Here is a 22,070-nt window from a genome sequence, read left to right as displayed (position 1 = left end):
GGCCTGTGAGCACAGCTGCCCTGGGGCTGCTTCCTGTGAGCCTCAACATGTTGAATGAGACCTGCAAGACCTAACTCAGCCTTTACAGCACTCCGTGAAGCCAGCCCAAAGGCAGAGAGGGTACAGGGCCAAACAGCTGACAACACTAGCTAGTGGTAGAGCAGAGACTGTCATGGGGAGACAATAGTTACCTCATAGAACATGGGCTTGAATGAGACAGTGCATGCAAAGTGCTCAGAACAGTGCCTAACCTGAATCATGTTCTCCATCCACGGTAGCCACTGTCAAGGTTGCCCCATTACACCTTTAGAGCAACTAGGTGAGATAGGTGTACATGCAGGTGAAGAAACTGAGGTGTACACACCTGTCAGAGTCTTGCCCAAGACCCACACAGTTCACAGCCAGTAGATAAAAGCTGGGCACACCCACTTCTGACTCCCTACCCAGTGTTTTTTCTCCTGTGCCAAGGCGAGGAAGAGAATTTAGAGTCAAACCTCTAGGGCCTTGAATGCAGAGATCAGGGGAAGTCAGCAGCAGTGTCGGATACCATCTGCCAAGCACATGGTTCTCCTGGCTTGAGAGCTTGTGTGCATTCTGTGTGCACCCAGAAGGGGAGAAGGAAGAATGGGTTCCCTCCTACTCCGTTCATACAGCAAATGACCACTGAGCTCAGCCATCATTGTAGAGCAGTGGTTTTTAAAGGTGGGGTCCCCAGACGAACAGGATGAGTATCACTTGGGAAGTGGATAGAAAGGTAAATTTTTAGGTTCCACACCAGACCCTAAATCAGACACTCCACTGGGAGTGGGGCCCGGCACTCTGTATTTTAACAAGCCCAGGGGGTTCAGTCCTGCCCTAGGACCTTACCATTCAGGACACAGATTCGCCCAGACGTCACCCAGGTGTGTTACACTCTGAGTAACAGGTGTAGCCAGGAAACACTAGATGTAAATGGAATTCTTATAAATGATTCTTATTTTCATTGCAACCAGGCAGCTGGATATTTAAAAAAACAACAACAAAAAACCTCTCAGAATCATTTCATCACGCAAAGGGGCTGCAAAGAGAAAGCTCTGCTCTCGTTTCCTGCCCCACCCCCTAAGTGCTCTATAAATTCCATGTCTGTGTCAGGTTTTCTTCACATGGTGTCTACCTCTACATGACTAAAATGAGTAGATAATGTGCTAAAAGAATGCAGGTCATTCAAAATGCACAGGCATCCCTGCATTTTAGGAAAGCCCAGTGGGGTGAATGGAGGCCAGTCTGGTATTTGAGACAGCTAGGTCATTCACTGCCAACCCCTGCTGGGCACCTGGAGAGGTTGTAACGGCCAAGCCCGGGTGGTTTCCAGGTATCCTTCAGACATCCACACTCAGGGTTTCTTGGGAAATGAGTGGAGTGACCAATTAGGAAGCCAAGACATGGAAACATGAAATGTGTAGGTGATCCTGCTGCCCTTACTGGATAAATGGACAAGAGAGGAAACCTTGCTGTTCAGTTTTGGGTGGAGACCCACTGGAAATTGTCATCTCCCCTAGTGTGTGGTCAGGAAGGAGTGTCTGAATCTGCTACTGAATGCGCCCATGGGGCCAGGTCGTGTGCCCCTGATTAAAACCACCCGCCTGGTATCCAGAGTGACTGCAGCTAGGCTGGGAGCCCTACCTGTGGCTCAGGCCTCACCCTCGCTAGCCTGCAGGAGACGAAGGAATCACCCTCTGTGTTTCTTGCATCAGGAACCTGAAATTCTCAGAGGTTAACCAGGTCACTCAGCCAGGAGAAGGAAGCAGAGAAGGAGGGGGGAGGTGCAGATGGTGGGAGGTAGGAGAGCTGGGGGTCCAGTCAGCAGGTTTTTCATGAATCTGCTCTTTCTCGGAGAGCAGTGACCTGAACCCAAATCTCAGTAGTCAAGGATCACCTGGCAAAGTGCTTCCTGCCCTAAATGTCTCTCCTGCCCCTGTCACCGCAACACACGTCCCCTTAGTCACTCTTTAGAGGTGAGAAGTTTTCCAGGTAGTTACTTTATAGAAACAGGTGCCTGGGGTCAGCACCTCTCCAAGGCTTAGTCTCAGGACCAGAACCCAGAGAAGGTCTTTGTGCTGGCTTCCTGAACCCAGGTTGGGTGGAAGGTAACCACCATTTGAAGGCCCTGGGGTGTGTCACTGGCTCCTCGCTCCCACAGAAAGAACCAAGGACCTGGAGTTGGACATGGGGGCCAGAGCAAATGGAGGGAGCACACAGCAAGGCTTCTCACAATCAGGCTCTGAGCTTATCTTGCCTTCCAAGAAGAAGGACGGCTGTGATGTTTAGACTTGGGGGTCTTGTTAACCCTGGGGAGGGCCCAACCTCACTCCGACCTCCTCTTTTGCTGGGAGCAGGGGTCCCAGCCAAATTGCAGGCACCCGGCTGGGAAGACTCAGAAAAGTCAATTACCCAGGGAAGATATTGGTTCCCACAATCTCTCTTTACTCCTTTAGATCCCTAAGAGGGAGCAACTGGCAGTGGGGTTTAGCTACCAGGAGAAACTACATACAGAATAGAAAATAGGCTCTCCAGGAGACACCTGCAGAATGAGGGGCATGGGGCTCAGAGGTTCCTGAGGGCATGGTTCCAGGGCAGGTGTGGCTTGGGTTTTGTCTTGCAAATGCACTGTGAGCATACCCCCAGGGCCAGCACTGGGGTGGAGAGAACATCATTACTGCCCTAAGCCTCTGGCCTCTCCTCCATCCTGCTCAGGTGCTGCCTTGGAGCAAGATGGAGGTAGGGAGGTTCTTGGCTCTGGGCACTACCACCCATCCCCCCCCATGGATATTCTAGTGAGTCCTTGGGTAGCCCAAAGGATCTGCCCTGTTGGACCCCTTGTCCTCTTGGAATATGGAGGCAGGTGCGCAGAGGACACCTGGCCTCAGTCTGTTGTAGAGATGGCTCAGGGCTCCTCCCTTCTTCAGTATACTTGCTTTGCTATTAATGCGTGTAATTTTCAACGGAAGTGGTCTAGATCCCCGCACCCTAGCCCCACTGCCAGCAGATATCTCAAGATAAACGAAAAAGATCCTGCTGCGGTCCTGACCTGCTGCAAGCTCAGGTGTGCCTTGAGCCAAGTTACGCAGCTTCTCTGTTCTTACCCCTCATCTCTAAAATGGAGGCTGTGATACCTTCACCATTGGGTGGCTTGTCAGAGTCCAGGGGCAAGAGGTGTCTCAGCCAGCCCCTCAACAGGGGCACAAGTAGCTACACAGTGGCTGCTCCCTACCAGCAGGTCTCCTTGGATGGCAGCACTTTGGCCAATAGTCTTATCCAGGCCCATTTCTCAGGCCGAGGGGAACCAACAAGAGAAAAGGAGCATTCTCTTTCTGATAAAAATGCTCCCTTTGAGCTTGTTTTGGGTGGGTTTATTTGTTTGTTTGTTTGTTTTTTCATTTGAATCTGAGTTATCCAGTAAGGCCCAGACAGTGGTGTGAGATAGGCAGGGAATTTTCCAGGCTGGGATTTTCCTAAAGCCTACAGACAGGCTCAACCCGTCTGGCATCTCCTCCTGGGTCCGAGCATCCTGCCTGGCAGGCCCAGCCTCTGTTGAGTGAGGGATAGCCAAACCGGTTTGGGAATCAGCCTTGCGGCTCTGAGGTCCCCAGAGTTCAGTTCCCAGGGTGAGTTCACACGCCTTGAGACTCCTGGGTCCTGCCAACCCAGGCAGCCCTTGGGGAGAGGGGTGTGGGAGTGTAAGAGGAGTGTTCCAGAAGGGAGGGAATGGCCCAGAGGCCCTCTTAGGCTGGGCCGCGGACCTCAAGACCTGAGATGGCAGGACTGCCAACCACTGGGAAACAGGTAGGTCCCAGTGGGGTGGGGCGGGGCAAGCCATGAGCCTTTAGATGCATCCTGGGACTGCCACAGCATCAAACTGGTCAGTCCTCACTGCACATGGGGCCTGAGTATGTGCACCTAGGGGAGCAGGCAGGAGAGGGACAAGGTCACTCACAGCCAAAGGGCCAATAGATGATTCCTCCTTGTTTTGACTTTCTTACCCACACAGTGATGAGAGGTAACAGAGCAGACAGCAGTGTGGCAATGATCTAGAAAAACCAGAAGCAGTTGAACCTTAGGACAGAGTGCTGCTGCTGGTGCTGATGGTAGTACAATGATCTAGCTGTTCTTGCAAAAGGACAAGATTTTCCCCAGGGAAAACATCTCTGGTTTTATGTTCCAGGGTTCAGCTGTCAGGGCCCCCAAGTCCAACCTACTCCCTCCAGAAATGATGTTCCCTATAACCAGGGGAAAACTCTAACCCCTCAATGGCCACCACAGCTGAGGCTTCATCCTCTACCCCTCTCAGCCCCCCGTCACCCCTGGGCCCTAAACATACCAGCTGTCAGACCTCAGCAGATCCACTCCCCATTCCAGGCTTTTGGCCTTAGTAAAAGGAATTCCTGGGCCAGGGGAGATCTCTGGAGCCCCTTCCATCTATAACCCATGCCTGGTGGTGGGAGTTTCCAGGCCAGGTATGAGGATGGGCAGCTTATTCCACAGCACCCACAGGATTGAGGAGTCAAGGCTGACCTCAGTCCTGAGAGACATGACCCTGCTGTGAGGTCAGGGCTGATTCATGGGCCCTCAAACTTCCGAGAGCCTGGCACCCACTCACTCTTTGACATATGGTCCAGGGAGAGAAAGAAGTTACCCAAGGTCTCACAGGAAGTTGGTAACAACCTGGAACAAGAAGCTAGGATGGAGCCAAATCATGGGAGTGAAAGGTGGGCAGGAGGTACTGAGCCATCTTTTGGAGATGTGCCTCTCAGATATGTGACATCACACTTATGGGGGTAAAGGGAAACCATTCTGGACCAACAGAAGAGCCTCTCTCCTGTGGTGTGATTGGGCGAGTCACCCCCTCTTGGGCCTTGATTTCCGCTTCATAAAACACAGACAATCTCATTCTTGGCTCGCCCCTCTCTGGAGATTTGTGAGGCTCCAGTGAGGCAGAGGGTGCCAGGCAGTTGGGAAAACTAAAGGGCTGTCTGCGCACCCTCATGATGCCAGTAGATCCTCACTATTCATAGTGGGAGGTGTCACCCCATTTCATAGTCACGCACAGGGGGCCCCAGGCTGCCCCACTGGGTCAGTGGCCATGATAGGGTGGACACACCTGGTTTCCTGAGGCCCAACAGCCACTGTCCCTGGCCCGAGGTCTTCGAGTGACTGCCCCTGGCTCCCGCCTCTCTTTGGTTGTGTGCATGTGTGCTATTTCCTCCTGGGAAAAGATGCTCTGAGAGAACTGACAGGGAAGGGGCCCTTTTTCCATTTCTGGGTCACCCAGGAGAGCTGGGCCCACAGAGGAGGTAAGCTGAGTAAGGATTCCGTGGATAAGTCAAGTCCCTGGGGTCATGGGTCAGACCACCCATTTCTGCTGGGAGCATAGGGGTGAGAGCAGGAATTCTGACATTGGGTCTTATCACCATCTTATTTTCTGGACACACAGGAGATGGGGGCTAAGGAAAGGCCAGACCTCCCAGTGACCTGTCCCTTTTTTGTGGCCACTCTGTTGGACCAGTACGGAGAGCACAGCTGCAAAGTCCACCCAGGTGCTGCTAAAGAGGAGTCAGCCCAGACTGGCTACCTGCACTGCGTGGCCTGAGAGCTGAGTCAGAAGTAAGCAGCTATCGAGGCTCAGTTTTACAAGGGCCTAAGGTCCACCCAGTGCAGAGTGTCTGGCAGGGAAAACATTGGGTAAGGATACAGCTGGGTGCTGGGGAGCAGTACTGCCTGCCCAGATAGTACCCAGTGTGAAGGAGGTGTTGCCCAAAGCATGGAAGCATTGTGATCTTCTTGGAGAGGGGTGAAAGAAATTGTATTTTCTTTGAGCAATAGCGTGTAGATAGGAGACAGAGAAGCCTCTTAATCCTGAAACTACAGCCAAATAATTTATTCTGACATAATCTTTCCTATGTGGCAGGCATTATACTAGCATTTTATTTGTATTAACTTGTTTAATCATTATGACAGTTTAGGAGATAGGTAATATTTATTATCCCCATTTTACCAAAGGGAAAACCAAAGCAGAGAGGTTAAGTAACTTACCCAAGGTTACACAACTGCTAAGTGACTGAGCTGGGATTTGAACCCAGACCGCCTGGCTCTAGAGTCTGTGATCTTGGCCACTCTTTCTTCGAAGGCAGGAGGTAAGTCAGCACTTTATAGCTTCGGAGTCTGCAGTTGAGACTCCTTAGTACTCAACCCACCATCTCTTACATGTGGTTTAGAGCTTAGGCCCTTCCTTCAACTTGGGACTCCTCACACCAGGCCTGGGAGCAGAGGTTCCTCCTGTTTGCTTCACACTTTGTAGACAAGATGGAAAGACTAGCCCAGTTCTGTATCGTCTCAAACCCCCATGTGCTCTCCTCTTCTGCCCTCCCCTCCTGGACTTTCACCTCTCTTCTGCACGGGTCTGAAGTCTAGAACCCTGGTCCCCAGGCATAGGCAGGAGTCCCCACCATCTCTGACCCACAGGCTTCCCTGGGCAGTGGTCCCAGGATGCCATGTTTGGGAGATGAAATGGGAGGTCAGAGGGTAGGAGGGTGTGCCCTGGACTGTGAAGGCAGGAGGAGCAGCAGCAGTGACTCCAGGGAGCCCTGGTCGATGCTATGGGACAGATACCATCAACCTGAAAACCGATGCCAGCCCATGAACAAAGTAAACCCAGGGTTGTAGCTGGCTTCCCAAGTTATACAAACTGATGCTGTTTCTGTCAACTAGCTTACCTTTCATTCCCCATTTTGGCGTGACCCACCAATGGCCATACCTGTCACAAAACAAGTGTCACCTGACTCATTTACAGATTTGATTTGATGACAGCGCCAATCTCTGGACACATTTATGATAGGATTCCTTTCAGGGTTGATGCTCTTGAGGCAAGATCCCTGCCCCCAAGGAACAAGGAGCTGCTAGCAGGTGTAAAGGCCACAGGTTATGGGTATTACCCAGAGAGTCTGGGTCTCAGACATAACGTGCCCAGTGTCTATTTGGGTCTGTATATTGGGTTATCTAGTTGTGATTCATTTCAGTCCCTTAGTCATGTGTTGGCTTCATAGCCTGTGGCGGGTGTCGGGGTAGCATAAGTAAACCATGGCCCTCAGGGCTCCTGCTCTTGCTATAGAACACCACAGCTTTCCCCCAGGGAAGCGGGGTTGCTCACTCATTCCGCATCCATTGAGCCTACCATCCACCAGGCCCTGAGCAGCTTCTAGGAACACAGTTGGAAAGAGGTGATCAGAATGCATTAGTAGAAGAATTTCTCTGGCCACCTTGTGGTGTGTGGGTTGGCAGGAGACAGGTTGGGAGACTGAGATAAATGACGTACTTATCATAATTTAGGGGAGAACAGACATGGCTGCAGAAGGTGATTGGAATAGGCAAGAAGCATAGGCAACAGACTGCAAAGGCAGTCAGGCCTCCATGAACCGCTGGTAGGGCAGGGTGTTGGTGGGGCGCATATTCCTGAGGTGGCTTGAGGTGCTCTTGGGGAATTGAGTAGATGTGGGCACAAGAATGTGTCAGGGAGGAGAGGGGAGGAGCCCAAACTGGATGCCTGGTTCTTCCACCCTGACTCCCAGGAGAGGCCTTCCAGCTACCCAGGCCAGGCTTCCCTATTGGGAAATGGGACTGCCATGCTCTGCTGCCACTTTAGAGGGTCTTGTATGGTATGGAAGCATTTGAAAATGTAGCCACAGTATTTTTCGCTGACAGTGAATCTCATTTGTCTGCTCCCAGGACCTCTTTCCACCTCCCTCTTCCCAGCTCTCCTCCCTCCTCCCCAAGGGCATGGCTTGAGAAGCCAATGTCTACAGGCCACCTCCTGGGCACCCCTGAGTCCTGTCCATCCTTGGGTCTCAGAAGCGCCCTCCCGCCCACCCACTCATCCACAGAGTTCCTCTGTTCTCCAGCCTTTTAGCCACTGAGATGCTCTTTGATACTTAATACACCTTTGTTTCATTTGAGTGAGGCATCCCCAGACTGCAGCACATTTGATAATTCCCCTGATTGGCCCTTATATCCAGGTCTCTGTATCCTCTTCTCCGTGGCCTTTTATCCTCCCCTTCCCCCACTGTTGCTCCCATCCTTTCCTGATGCCCAGACCTTACGAGGAATGAGCATTCCAGGCCACTCATTGTCTAAACATCCCCCTGCTCATATCCATAGAGAACAAACTGCCTTTTATTTTTTATGGCCACAATGACTGCCTCTGGTTCCTGGCCCCTTTTCAAGCCTGAGTCCAGTGTAACGAAGGACAGCCTCTCACACATGCCCAGCAAGCTTGTCTGCTCCTTTGATGCTCCAAACCTTCAGACCCCAATCTCTGCCTTCCCTCCTCCCCCACCTGGCTCATTGTCTGCTAAGCTATAGGCTGGTCTGGAAAATGCAGTTCCACCCTCCCTACCTGGAGACTAGGCCATTCCCTCAACGAGAGAGTGCAGCCTCTTCCTTCGGCTGCCACTCCTGTAAGACCAGCACCCAAGTGCTAGTTCATTAGCCCTTACTGGGCATTGGCTCTGCCAAGAACTGCAGGTGCAAATGCCGGGCAGGTCCGTGTCCCCAAGTGGGTGCATCTGGGACAGGCCGGATCTAAAACTCCTCAGAGTTCTACTTCAGACCTGCCTTCACTCTTAATCTGATTTCCATTTGTTTGTTTGTTTGTTTTTGGTCCCTGAAGGATGCTGGTGGCTCCTGGCTGCAGGGGAAGTAGCCAGGAAGGTCTTGGGGAGCAAATGTCTGTCGCATCTTGGCTCTCCCTTGGTGCTGTCCCTCAGACCTATGTCCTGCACCCTTCTGATTCTCAGACCCAGAATGCATTTCCACTTCTTTCTCTTGAGTTCATGCTGACCTAGCTGTGTCATCCGTTGGTGCCGGGGCACAGAGACATATCCACTGGATCCCATTACTAAACGATGCCTCCCGTTGTCACACACTATTTTATGTACCACTAGGAAGGAAAAACATGCCACCAATCAAACCATGCTGCTAACAAATGACCTTAGTTGTTTAAGTCTGTGGCAGGCTTGGAATGGAAAACCTGGTTATCCCTTGAGGTTTCCTAGGTAAGTCAGCTCCAGGGAAAAGTACAGGCAATAGGAAGTTGAGAGGTCAACCCATCATGTCTTCTCCCTGATTGGAATCTCTCAGGATTATTGCTTCCCCTATGGATGTAGGGAACTTGGCTGCTAAAGGCCTGGGCTCTAGACTGTGCCAAGTGAGATATCTGGGCCTGGGTCATGAGCTGTTCTGGATCCTAAGGGACCTGCCCACCCCACCCCCATTCATGATGTGCCGTTAGCTTGGGAAGCTGAGCTCTACCCTGTCTCTAGGATGTCTCTCCGGGGAACTCAGGGAAGCCAGAATATGTCCCCTCTAGGGTCACAGACACCTTTCCACTGGCTGAATTAGAGGCAGAGCTGCTTCTGAAAGGGGAATTGATTTTTACTTCCTGTGTCTCAGGCAAAGCAGACACAGTATGGTCCTCATTCTGCCCCCTAGGCACCTACCTTGGGGCTGCTCTGCAGCGCCTGTAGCTGAGGGCAACAAATGCTTCCAGTTGTCTACTCAGGGTCCTATGAACTTCTGAGCTGCATACCTGCCCAGTTGATTTGTTTCTATGTTCTGTGGTCAGAGGTGGACAGATGCCAAGGCCCCGTGACCATCCTGGTGGTCACTCATCTACCAACCAAGGTCAATAACACTAATTGTCATTTTAACAAACACATGTGTAGCACCTACTATGTTGTCTGGTGCTGTTCCTGCACTTCATCATAGTAACTTGGCTCATCGTAACAATAGGGGGCAGAATTACCCCCCAGCTCATTTCAGAAGTAAGGAAATTGAGGCATAGGAAGGTTAGATGAGTTACTGGAGGTGTCACACAGGTGGTAGACACAGAGCTGGGATCAGGTCTTGCAGATTAGTTCCAGAGTTGGTGCCTTTCCAGCTTCCCCAGTGTTAAGCGAGGCAGTGCTGGGTGTGGGATTGAGGGGCTGCTTCTCTGGGGCTGTGTGGGTTACAGGGTCCCTTGGTCTCCACACATTCTCCCTCCCTTTCTGGCTTGTGCATGGATACCCCTGCAGTTGATTGACAATACTCACTTACAGCTCACATCTACTCTCTGAGGCGGGCAGCTTCTTTACAGATGGGGACATTAGAACTCGACATGGTGAAGTAGCCTGTGTGAAATCTCAGAGCTAGAGAGTGGCACGACACAGTTCAAGCCCCGTCTATGGGACTCCAGAGCCAGGACACTTAGCCCATGCTTCCCATGCCTGCTGGCTTTTGTCCCCTCCTCTCCCCTCTCTTGAGACACTGGTACTCAACAGGGCTTCCTTGACACCTTCTGGAGGGGTCTGGGATGGCTTCCTCCCATTCATGAGGTGCTTTCCTGTCTGTGGGGAACAGAGCACATTTGCAGATGTCTCCTCTGCTCTCCAAAGACCACACACAATGCTTTCAGGGACTCCATGCTTACTATACGCCATACTGCTTTACATACTTCACAGGTGATGTCATTCGAACATCACAGTAATCTTAAGGAGTGAGCATTAGTATTAACAGATAAAGAAGCTGAGGCCCAGAGAGCTTCTGTAATTTCCCTGAGGTCACATAGCTCTAAATGGTAGGAACCCAGACTGTTAGAGTGAGTGGTGCTCATCGGAGGAGGCGAAGGGTAGCCTCAAAGAGTGCGCAGGCTGTAGGAGAGGCACTTCTGACCCTTCCTGCTCAGCTTAGGATGGCTAGTGTCCCTCTAAAATTCTTCCCATGGTTGGATGTGCACTGCGCACATCACACCAGACCTTTCCATCCCTCCCACCCCATTCTGGGACTCATCATGCCTGATGCTCCTTCCTAGTCCCAGAGCCTGTGCTCAGTGATCCCTTTTCATGCTCTGCCCCAATGAGTTCCCAGAGTGGACACATGCAGGACAAAAGAGAAATATGGGCAGGACACGCCTCATCAGAGAGGCAAGCTCAGCTCAGCCGTGTATAAACGGTCAGATTGGGGCACACACGCAGACACACCCAGACAACCGAACACCCCCCCCACTGTGCAGTCTCTGTGCTTGTGTCACCCCCTAACCTACCTCCTGCCTGTTCGTTCTTCTAGTTCTGACAATGCCCAGACTCCCTTTTTGACTGCAAATTCCCATGTGTTGTCATTAACTGGTGTTTGCCTCAGAACAGCCTGTGTTGGTTTGCGCCATGATGAGAGCACGCACTGGGTCTGTCCACAGTGCATCCTCCCACCGTGTGTCTGCCACTGTGCCACTGTGATTACTGGCCACTCAGGCCAAGGAGGTGAGGAGGGGTGGTGCTTCCTCGCTCCCCATGCTTTCCCTCTTGGTTGTGGAAACGTGGCTGTCCTGGGTTCTGTCTGTGTTGTGCCGTGGCTGCCTCATACGCTCATCCCTTCACGGCATCTCAGGCCCTGCTACGCCACCAGCCTCCCTTTATTTTATTCCCTTTAAGGAAAATCACTCCAATAATGATAAGAAGATGAGAGCTGTCCTTGACCAAGTAGGGGGTTCGCCCGTGACATTGAAGGAAAGCTCTGAATGCCTCCATGGTGCCTCCCATCCGTCCTACGTGGTGTGGTGGCCCCCGAAGGAGTGAGAGCTAGGAGGGGCGGCTCAGGCAGGGCGGGCAGCGGGCGTACCATCTGTGGCCGTCCTTTGTGCTGGCAGCCGAGCAGTCAGTCCCTCCATCTCTGCGATCCAGTGCCTCGTGCTTGGCGTACTAATGAGTTTCCAGATGCCCAGTGCCCCCCACACAAGAAGCAGTAACTAGGGGCCTGGGAGAAGAATGGAGCAATCTGGAAATTCATTCATTTTTTTCCAGCCTGTCTGAATAGGCTGTTTCCCCCTCCAGCTGCTGCAGATGTGTACTGGGCACCGCTCTAGGCACTTTTTGTCATGGTTTCTGGGCAGACACATGCCAGGCTGGGGGCTTCTACTCTCTAGTACCTTCTTTGCTGTGCAGTGGTGGCAGGTGAGCCCCACAAGAAAGGGACAGGATGCATCTTTTGAGAAACAGGTGCCCTTTTGGGAGGGAGCACAGGCTGGATTTTGGCCCCCACATGCTTCCTTGATCAGATGTCTTTGCACACCACACAAGCTGAACAGATGTACCCAGCAACCCCAGTGGGACCCCTCGCCACCCCCCCACCCCATCCCATGCAAGAACCACTGACCTTCCCTTGCCCTTGGGCCCCCAGCTGGCCCCTGGGAATGTGGGCACCTCCCTTCCAGCCAGCTCACAGCAGAACTGGATGGACAAGGTTCTTCTGCTCATCCTAAAAGCTGCCTCCTGGCCCCTGCCTACTCAGTAAGGGGCAGGAAAAGACCCGCGTTTCTGGGCCCCATTTGCTCCCCATTCCTGAAAGCTTGCCTAGGCAGGGGTAGAGCCTGGCAGGGCCTCAAAGGGTCCCCAGCCCTGCCTCTCAGGGCCTTGGGCTGATAGGGAACCCTGTCTAGGATCTGGGTGGTTAGAAGTGGCAGCCCTGCCCAGCCACTCTAGGGCATTGTGTATATGGGCGTCTTCCCTAGTGCTGGCTAAATGAGGCATGAAGAGTTCCTCTTAGAATCGAGGGGCTGGGACCATGCCACTTGGCTTTTACCTTCTGAAGGGTTTCATATCTCCTCAACATTCTGGTCCAGCCTCGGGCTGCACCACCAAGGCATGGGGCAGGGACACCATCTCTGTCTCTGCTCATCACTGGCTGTGTTAGTGTGAGCAAGTGAAAACACCTGCCTAAGCCTCAGTCTGCTCATCTGTAAAGTGGGGCTAATAGCCGATATCCTGGTTCATACTGGGCAGATCCTAGGAAAGGATGCAGAAGCATCTTGGACAGCTTCCAGATGGAAGACCTTGAAAATGAGGGAGTGGGCTGTACATCTGGCCAAGTGGCTGAACAATTCCAGATTCAAAAGGCTCCTGACCACCTGACCAGGTTGGCTACTTCCAGAACTCTCAGATCAGCCTGGATGAAGTACTCATGGCAGGACTGGGGCATTGACTAGGGTGTGGTCACCCCTTTTTGCTTCTGCATAGTCTTAGCAGTTCCCCCATCTGCCCCTCGCCACAGCCCTGGGAGGAAGGCAGGGCAAGAGTCATTACTCCTCTTCCCCTGCAAGCAAACTGAGGCCCAGAGAGGGTCTGTGAGCTCCTTAGAGTCACACAGCCTTTCGGGCTCTGCACTCCCTCCACAATTTCACTCCCTGATGCATTCTGGAAGGACTGGCCAGGGTGTGTTTGACCTCTGGTGGCCACATTGGAACAGCGAAGAATAGAAGAAAGTTGTACTTTGTCCCAGCACCCAAATAACGTTAGCCGCTTTTCTCTTGGTTTTTAAGACCTCGCCAAGCCTGGATATGGATGGAGGGTTCTCATGTGCCTCTGGTGCTTCTGGGGACTCTAACTTGGACCCCACCCCACCCCTGAGCCACCCTCTGCCCTGGAAATCCTTTGTCCTCCCTAACCTTCTGCCCACCAGTGCAGCAGACCAGAAGGTGTGCACATACATGCTCTGCAGGGCCCTTTGTGGGGAGGAGTTTCAGGGAGGACCTGCAGGCACTCCTGGGATTGTCAACGGGCACCAGAAAGGGTCCGGTTTTTGTTTAAACCTTGTGTTTTGGCCCCACCCATGGGCAGAAGTCATGTTGAGCAGCTTGTCTAGAAATCAGGGGGCAGGCTTCACTTAGAAGTCTGGGGGCAGCCGGCAGTTCCTGAACTCGTGCCACACAAGGTCTTTGTTTGGCTCCGTCTGGCTCCGCCATGGGCATCATCTCTGCTGTCCTGTACGTCGTCTTGACTCTCCTCTTTGCCGTTAAAATCAGCCCTTCTCTGATCTATAGCAACAGAAGCTTTTCAGGCCTCCTGAGCAGGCTTAGTGACTCTTCTGGTGTCACACAAAGGTGGGACCAAAGCCAATGTCGACAGCAACCACTCTGGGAGGGTGAGATGGGGGCGGGAGTGTCAGGGTGTGGCGGCTGAGGTGCCCACTGACCATCCTGTCCTTCCTTGCAGCCTTGCTGTCCTCCTGGTGCGAGGAGCTTGGCCGCCTGCTGCTGCTCCGACATCAGAAAAGCCGCCAGAGCGACCCCCCCGGGAAACTCCCCATGCAGCCCCCCCTCAACTCCATGAGCTCCATGAAACCCACTCTGTCACACAGGTGAGTGGGCGCGTGCCCCCAAGGCTGGGCAGGGGCTGCTTGGGTGGGTGTTGGGCAGCCACCTCTCAGGCTCCAGATCTTGGAATCGGCCTCCGAGTACCTGTTGGGGATGTTATGTTTTCTAAAATGCAGTTGTTGTTTAAGTCCCCTCGTGTACGTGCTGTTTCTTCCCCATGAAAACAGAGGTTGAAAGCGCTGGTCCTGCCCAGCCTGACTGCTTTGTCCCTTCGGGGCGGGGATGAGCCATCCCTTCTTTGGGTTCCAGACTTCTGGTGGAAGGTTAGCAGTCCTGAACCCTGTGCTTTCCTGCTTTTCTGAGCAGGATCTCGGGTTAACCCAGAGTACTTAGGGCTGGAAAGGGCTTAAGAAGGGCACAGGGCTGCTGGTCCCACCCCTAGATGGAGACAGAGCCAGCCCAGGCCAACCAAGCAGGAGCCAAATGAGGCTGGGCTGGGCTGGGCTGGTCAACACAGGGGCCGGGCTTGCCAGAAGCCTCCAGGTGCTGAGAAACTGGCCAGTCCACCCTGCACCAGCCTCAGGAGGAGCACGTCAGGACCGGCAAGTTCCCCAGTTAATTATCTCCCCAGTCCCTTGCTGTGCTGGGGATGCTCTCTCCTAGCGCTCTGTGGGCTGACCCTGGAACAACAAGGCCTGTCATGCTGTCTGCTCTCACCGTGCAGGTCCCCTCTGATGACCAGGAGGGGCATTTGCAGTCAGAGCTTGGCTCATTACCCATCCTGACTGAGGCACCTGCAGCCCAGAGCTCTCTGCAGGAGATCTGAGTCGCACCATTGAGGCGCCACCCAGAAGTGGGGCGTTGGCCATGCTTCATAAATCGAATTAGAGGCTATTGACTCTCAAAGCCAAAAGAGACTTCAGAGCCCCTGCCTGGCAGGGTGGCCCTTGACACAGGGCTACCTGCCTTAGTCAGAAGCACTGTGCATGATAGCAAGCCCACCACCCCCGCACCTCACACAGGATTACTGCCTCATCCCACCCTCAGCTGGGCCTAGGACTGCTCCAGCTTGTAGAACAACTCCGCTCCTGTGAATGTTTCTTGGGATACTACTGGCCTTTGGGCAGGGTAATTTTTCATGGTGCAGGACTTTACAGGGCCTTTAATGTCTTGGCCCCTGCCCACTTGATCATTCCAGTGCAGCCCAGGCATTGTTAAAGTGCTCTCACGTATTTGGGGCTATGGGGGTATCACCTGTGGTTAAGAATCTCTATTTTAGAGAAGCAAAACCCACCTCCGTGCCCCTTCCACCCCTTGCTCCTGGCTGGAGTCTTCTCCATCTCAACTGCTGCCGGGTCACTGAGCGTAGGTTGTGGCTGAATGCAACCCAAGGTACATGCTTGGTGTTTAGCTTTGTTACATTTTAGTTCCACAACACTCCCATCCCTTCAGAATCATCCTGCCTTTCATTATCCCACCTCTCAGGTCCTTCCCAGCCTTCTCTCTTCCAAGTCATTTCAGTAAAGCTGTTGCTGATGGCAGGCCAAGGCCCCATGGCCCCCACTGTAGAGAGACCTGCCTCAGACCTGCTTGGCCATGACCACTCGGGCCGCAGAGTGCCACACATCTGGACCACAGCCAGCCCTTTGCTGAGTTGATCTAAACACATGAGACAGTTCAGTCCTGCGGTTAAACAGACAAAGGGTGTCTATGCAGCCGGAGCTGAATCCCATTCGTCGTGGAAATAGGACTCAGTGAGGCAAAATTGGAAGCTGGCGGATGGAGGCAGGGTTAGGGTTCAGTGACAAGAAAGCTTGGTCTAAGGGTTCAGATGGAGAAAGATGGCCGGGCTAACTGCCAGGAGGCAGCTCAGAGGACAGCTTGAATAACGCAGGTTTGAACCACACAGATCAATTGAAAACCTGCTTTAAAGTGGACCCAAGCAGTTCCAACTTGCGTTGTTCAAGGGCCAGCTATACTTTCATAGACAGGAAGCTATTCTGACCATCATACTCCACAACCGTGTTGAATGACTTGGAGGAAGCAGTTCTTGCCTTTTCATTAAGGAGACATTGAGCCAGGGTGAGCTTGGGGACCCTGGGGTGTTCAGGACTTGGTGCTCAGAGGTACCCAATTGTTTGACTACTCAGGTCCTTGTCTGAAGGCTCTGAGGACAAGCAAACTGGAAAGGGTGAGGGAGCTCTAGACTGTTGGATTTTTGTAGCTTGGGCATTACTGTCCCGTTTGTTACAGGCCGTGGAGGTCAGCGCCACAGTACCAGGTCTGAGTTGGGGCCTGTGCTTCTAAGCAAGGCCCATGACCCCTCGAGCCACTGGGCATATGGTGGTGCTCAGCACCTTAAGGAGATGTCAACTATAGCCCTACAGTGTCCCTGAGAGTGACGGTGGTCGGGAGGAGTCCTGAGTAGCCATGTCTTGAATAGAGCTTTGGGGTTCGTGGAGCAGTGTTTAGACTGGCTCCCTGTTCAGTCCTGCCACGGAGATGTAGGTGGATGCTGTCCTCTCCACCACACAGGTGCACAGAGCACTGCACAGAAGGCCAGGAGAGGCCAGCCCAGGGCAGGAAGGGGCTCTGGCCTATGGCCAAGCCGCAGGACCCCTTCCTGGTCCCTGCAGTGACCCGGACCTGCTGCCAACGATCATTTCTGCCTTCCACTCCCACATTTTTAATGAGTGGTTAAAAAAGCCATTTGTGATGAGCACATTGTCTGTATGCAAATCAGTTCTTCAAAGGTAATTAAAAGCCTAATAAATCTTGTTTACACTCTTAATTTGATTACAATCAAAGTGCACAATTGCTGGGGAAGATTCTGAGACCAAGGGGTGCCATCCTTCCTTTTTCTCTTTGAGGGGTTTGCGGCCCACAGACGAGAGAGGCTCCTGGGCAGGGCCCTTGTGCTCCCCTTGTAGCAGATTGGGGCACAGGCCCTAGAGCCAGGCTGCCAGATGTCAAGTTTCAGCTCCACCATATTCTAGCTGGATGACTCTGGGACAGTTTCATAACCTCTCTGCCTCAGTTTCCTCTTCTGCAGAAGTGGAAAACAGCAGTGCAGGACTTATAACATGCTCATCACCAGGCCTGGCATGCAGGGAGCCCCATAGACTAGTCTTTATTCTCTCAAACTCAGCCTGGTGCTGTCCAACTCTGATGTGGTCATGTGTAGTCAGGCAGTCTTCTCCTTCCCTTGGTCACGTCACACTACCTTCACCGCTTTCATTTATAGCTGTTTTTTTGCAGTTTATAATTGATACTTCTTGCACCCCGACAAATTTTTTTTAAAAAAACAAGAAAACAATGAAAGAAGGGTTGAAGGACCTAAAAATCCTGCTCCATCAGTTCCAGATTACCGAGATGCACGGATCTTTCCCTTCCTTCTTACTGAAAACATTTAAAAACTCTCCAAAATGCAGTTAGCTACACAAGTTCCTCTCTAAGCTTTACCACAGGGAGGAAAGGAAGCAGGCTCTAGTCTTTGTGATGATGGAGATCACTGTTAAATGGGTCCCCTAAATTAAAGAGGGTGGGGGCTGCTGCTCCTCACTGGCTTGTTTCATTAGTGGTAACACTACAGGCTTGCACTGATGAACTGGGACCAATATAGCCGGATCAGGGAAATTCATTAGGGTCTGACAATACCCTTAATCGGAATTCGTTCTTCCTCTCAAATAAAGTGGCTGTTAGAAGTGCAATGAATGTCTGTAGACACTGACACAGGAGGTGGCTGGGAACCAAGAATCACCCCGCCGTATTTCTGGGCTTTATTCATTTTCTCACATTTAGCAAACATCGGTCACTGCCCATGGGTCTTGCACACAAACATGTCTACTCTAAATGCAATGTAAAGAGCTCTTTATAAAATATATGAAAAATGTGCTGAGAGAACCGAGGGAAATGCCTTAGGAGAGTCACAAAAGGGAGTATCCATACTAGGTTTTGAAGTATAGGTAGGAGTTCACTAGCTCAAGAAGGGTGGACAAAGGAACACTGAGCAAAGCCTCAAAGGCTTAGAAGATATGTTCAGTAGGCACAGATGATAACAACACCTTGTCCCACTGATGTCATATTCGCAAAACTTCTCTCTCCCTGGAGGACAGGACCTCCCACTCCCTGGGTGCCAGTGCCCGTGTAGTCACAAGCACACTGAATTAATGCATGGACACATTCATTCATTCTCAGACAGCCCTCTGAGGGTGAGCACATAGAGGTGCTATTTCTCTCTGGCACTTTGGTTAGCAAAGGTTCCTGAGCCCTGAAGGTGAAGGCACAAGGAGCCGAAGAATTTGGGGCTCCTAGGGCAGGAAAGAGGCAGGAAGGCTCATTCAGACCCCAGGAACATGAGGAACAAGTGGACCTCAGGCCAGTGGACATGGCAAGGCCTTCCTGGAGGAAGTAGCCTTGAGAGGAGGAGCCTGGAAAGGATGACTGGCATGTTTCAGGGTGGGGATGAAGCATCCCGGGTTGAGAAGAGGTGCAGAGGTGGGAAAGCAGCTGCCTCCGTGGGAGATTGGCAGGAGAACACCAAGGAGATTCCAAGCAGCTTCTGGCACAGGTGCCTCTGTAGGTGGAACAGGGCTCTTGGGGTCAGTTCTGGCTGGACAGGACTGTGGCTAGGGGCAGCTTATGGCCTGAGGCCAGGTTATGCTAGATAGAGGGTGTACAGAGCTGGGCAGGATTACTAAGAGTGGGATTCTCAGATCCCAGGGGCTCTGGCCTCCCTCTGCACTGCAGCCAGGTATGATGGACAAGAGAAGGGAAGTAGTTCCCAGTGGGCAGCTCTGAAATGCCAGGGACCTCTGACCTGTGCTGAGCCTATCTGGTGGTTAAACAGTACTTGCCAGAGGAGGGAAGGGGCCTCAGGACAACTCCACAGGGCCCTAGGTCTTCTCTTCATCACCCTGGGTCCCCTCCCACCTTGGTGGAGCCCAGGAGCCTAGCTTGTTCCTCCTTAATCCTTGGGCATGGGGAACCGGGCAAGCCCCCAGTGATGATGTCTGAGTCTGGGCAGAGGCATTAGCAAGGCTGACTGCCACGCCTGCGGGGGCGAGAGCCTTCACTGCTACAGCAGGAGCTGTCTCCCCAGGAGATGAGTCACAGCCCTGTCAGTGCGGCTGCCACTTCTGCTTCTGCAGCAGGTGCGAATGGAGGCGAGCAAGTCCCGAGACCGCCCCTATGTGTGTGTGCCCATCTCTTCCCCCACATGTGCATAGCAGCATGCCAACAGGCCCATGTCCGTGCACACATAGGTGTCCCACATCCCACACCAGTGCGCACCTGGTCTCTAGGGTGAGCCTTCCAGCCAGACAGTGGGTTGCCCAGTTTGGGAACATTGGTTAAGTTTGCTTCTCACTGAGTCTGAGGTGGAGGGGGCAAAACAGGAAAGAGCTGGTTTCCGCCCACAGGCCCACCCACGGAGCGGCAGGCAGTTGGAGCTTGTGGGCCTGTGAAGTATCCTGGTGAGCCGGGGCCTCCCCTCCTGAGGTGGTGAGGCAACAGCTGCTGGCCCCCTGGACTCAGGAGGGGCCCTGCTGGTCTCTGGGGGCTACCAGGGGACTTTACTTACTGAGTCTGCCAGGCATCAGAAGCGGTCATCAGCCTGCAGGATCAATGGGAGCTTGTGGGGCAGTTCTGAGAAGAGAGGACCGGCTTCAGTTGCCGAGAGTCCTGGCTTCAGTCCACCTGCACATAGCACAAGAGGGGCCCTACAGGACAGCAGTTGTTGAGGGGTCTCCTCCTCCTTTTTGTTTAGAACCGTAGTCTGCAGGGCCTCCCTTCCAGGCCCTGGCATGCCAGCCCCAGGTCCCTGGTGACTGACCCCCTGGGAGAGTGGAGGTTCTTCCAGCCCAGCTGCACTGAGCTGCAGGCTCATTTCTTATTTTCCTGTGCTCCTCTGCCCCCACCCACACTCTCTGGGCTCCCAGGTCCCCAGTCAGTCTCCCCAAATGCAGAATGTCAGTTGTCTGTCACCTTTGGCCTCTGCCTCTGGGCCACGTCCCCTTTCCGACGGCCCATGATCTTGTCTGGCTGGCAGGGGCCTGGCAGGAGGGCTGGGTTCCCTGAGGACAGCTCCTCTCCCCCCAATGCTATGCCTGCTGTTTTCCCCCAGAAGTCATGAGTAATGCTAAAGTCTGTGTCGCTTTCCAGTTGAGAAAGCTTTTTTGTCTGCGTTCTCCTCTTGGAGCCACATCAGGCTTATGCTGCCAGGGCCTCTGTTGTTCAAACCTACCTGACCCACAGTAAATACATATGTTAAACCATGACCCAGGGCTCACATATTTGTGTATATAGAAATCAAGACGTAAGCTCAAGGATAATATCCTCACTATGTGATCACACTTGATTGCTTTTTTTCCCTACCTCCCCGCCCCCGCCCGCCCACCCTCCGTCATGCTGGTTTGATGCCATGACCTCATACTTCATGACCAGCATCTTGAAAACACTGAGAGTAGAGGGTAAGGTACAATTCTTACGCCCGTTTTTGCAGATGAGGGGACTCAGTACAGCCAGGCTTGGAAACTTGCACCAGGGCACCAAACCAGGAAGGGGTAGGTCTAGGACTAGTATCCAGGGTATCAAAAAAAGCCAGGGTAAGAGGTAAAGAGAGTGGAGTGGGGTTGCTCTGACACCAGGGGGTTGGGGCAGGCCTTTCCAGTGACTTCTGAGCAGAGACAGGAAGGAAGCCAGGGGCTAGCCAGGCACAGAGGATATGCAGGCAAAGGGAGAACCAGTATGACCACACAGTGACATGGTTCTGCCCTTCGGTCTGACCACTTCTTCAGGGCACCTACCAGACTCGACCCACATTGCCAAGGGCACTGCCCAGCAAGGAGCAAGCACAAGATTCAGGCCCCCCAGCTTCCCTCTGTGTCTGTGGTGCAGGACCAGCCTCCCTCCTAGAAGTCCTGATCTGAGCTGGTTCCCAGCACCCCCACTCCCAGTCTCCCCAGCCTCTAGGGCTTGCACTGGCTTCTCGGCTGGGGTACAAGGTCTCTAGACATGAATGGAGATCTGTGCCTTCTGTTAACTTCTTGCGATGAAGACACAAGCTTGACAGAGGCACGAGATGCTCCCCTACTATGCCTCCCTCTTCCAGAGTGCCTCTCTCCCCACCACCACCTTGGCCCTCTGGTACCCAGCAGTGCTACCTTGCAGGCCTCACCCCCAGTGGGATGCCATGGGCCAAGGTGGGACCACAGTTGTGGGCACTCTGTTTTTCTGCCCTTTCTAAGGCCATGTCTGGGATTTTCTCTCAGCACTAGGTGCTATAGAATCTGCAGGGGCAAGGCAGCCCCAACCCAGCTCACCCAGGAACCAGGACCCTGCCAGCCCCTTTTGGAGCTATGCTCTGGTCCTCCGCCTGGGGTCTGCTGGACCTCATTCTCCACCTTCACCTCAGCAACTGATAGGAAGCCATTATTAAGCATTTATTGTGTGCAGGGTAGGGTAAGTCCTGGCTTCTTATGTTTGGGGATTCCTCAGGAGATATCACCAAACAAGGTGGGTACTGCTGGGCTAGCAAGGTGACTGGGAAGACATGAGAACAACTAGGGGAGCCCCGGGAGAGTTGGGAGCTGAGGCGGGAAACAGAGTGGGGTGGGATCAAGGTAAATCATTTTGCGGTGTGAGTTTGGACTCTGCCTTGTGAACGGTGGTGCCATTGATGATCTCTGATTGTGCCCAGTGTTTTAGGTACTGGAGGCACCTTAGCTTGGCAAGGATGCACACAAGAGACTGGGGCGGGAGCAGGGAGGCAGTACAGCAGGCAGGCAGGCCTGTACCTGTGATCTGGAGTTGGGAAGAAAGGGTAACAGAAGGAAGCTCCTTCCAAAGGCCAAATCAGCTGGGCTGGGTGGCCAACCTGCCATGAGGGTTGGGAGGAAGTGGGAAGAGCCAACAATCA

General features: G+C 53.0%; 1 protein-coding gene across 9 annotated transcripts in view; it reads left to right on the top strand.

The window, feature by feature from the left end:
• Nucleotides 1–22,070, top strand: part of ZMIZ1 (zinc finger MIZ-type containing 1) — a 231,613-nt gene that overhangs the window by 183,273 nt on the left and 26,270 nt on the right. For all 9 annotated transcript variants that reach the window (XM_016164985.2, XM_016164986.2, XM_016164984.2 and 6 more), the window contains one exon: nt 14,052–14,196. In XM_016164985.2, coding sequence (XP_016020471.1) covers nt 14,052–14,196 — 145 coding nt within the window. The remainder of the gene's footprint in view (nt 1–14,051; nt 14,197–22,070) is intronic.

The sequence above is a fragment of the Rousettus aegyptiacus genome, unplaced genomic scaffold (assembly GCF_014176215.1).
Source record: "Rousettus aegyptiacus isolate mRouAeg1 unplaced genomic scaffold, mRouAeg1.p scaffold_m13_p_6, whole genome shotgun sequence".
Classification (NCBI taxonomy): Eukaryota; Metazoa; Chordata; class Mammalia; order Chiroptera; family Pteropodidae; genus Rousettus; species Rousettus aegyptiacus.
The sequence above is the reverse complement of the archived record's forward strand: the minus strand, read 5'-3'. Positions and strand labels throughout refer to the sequence as shown.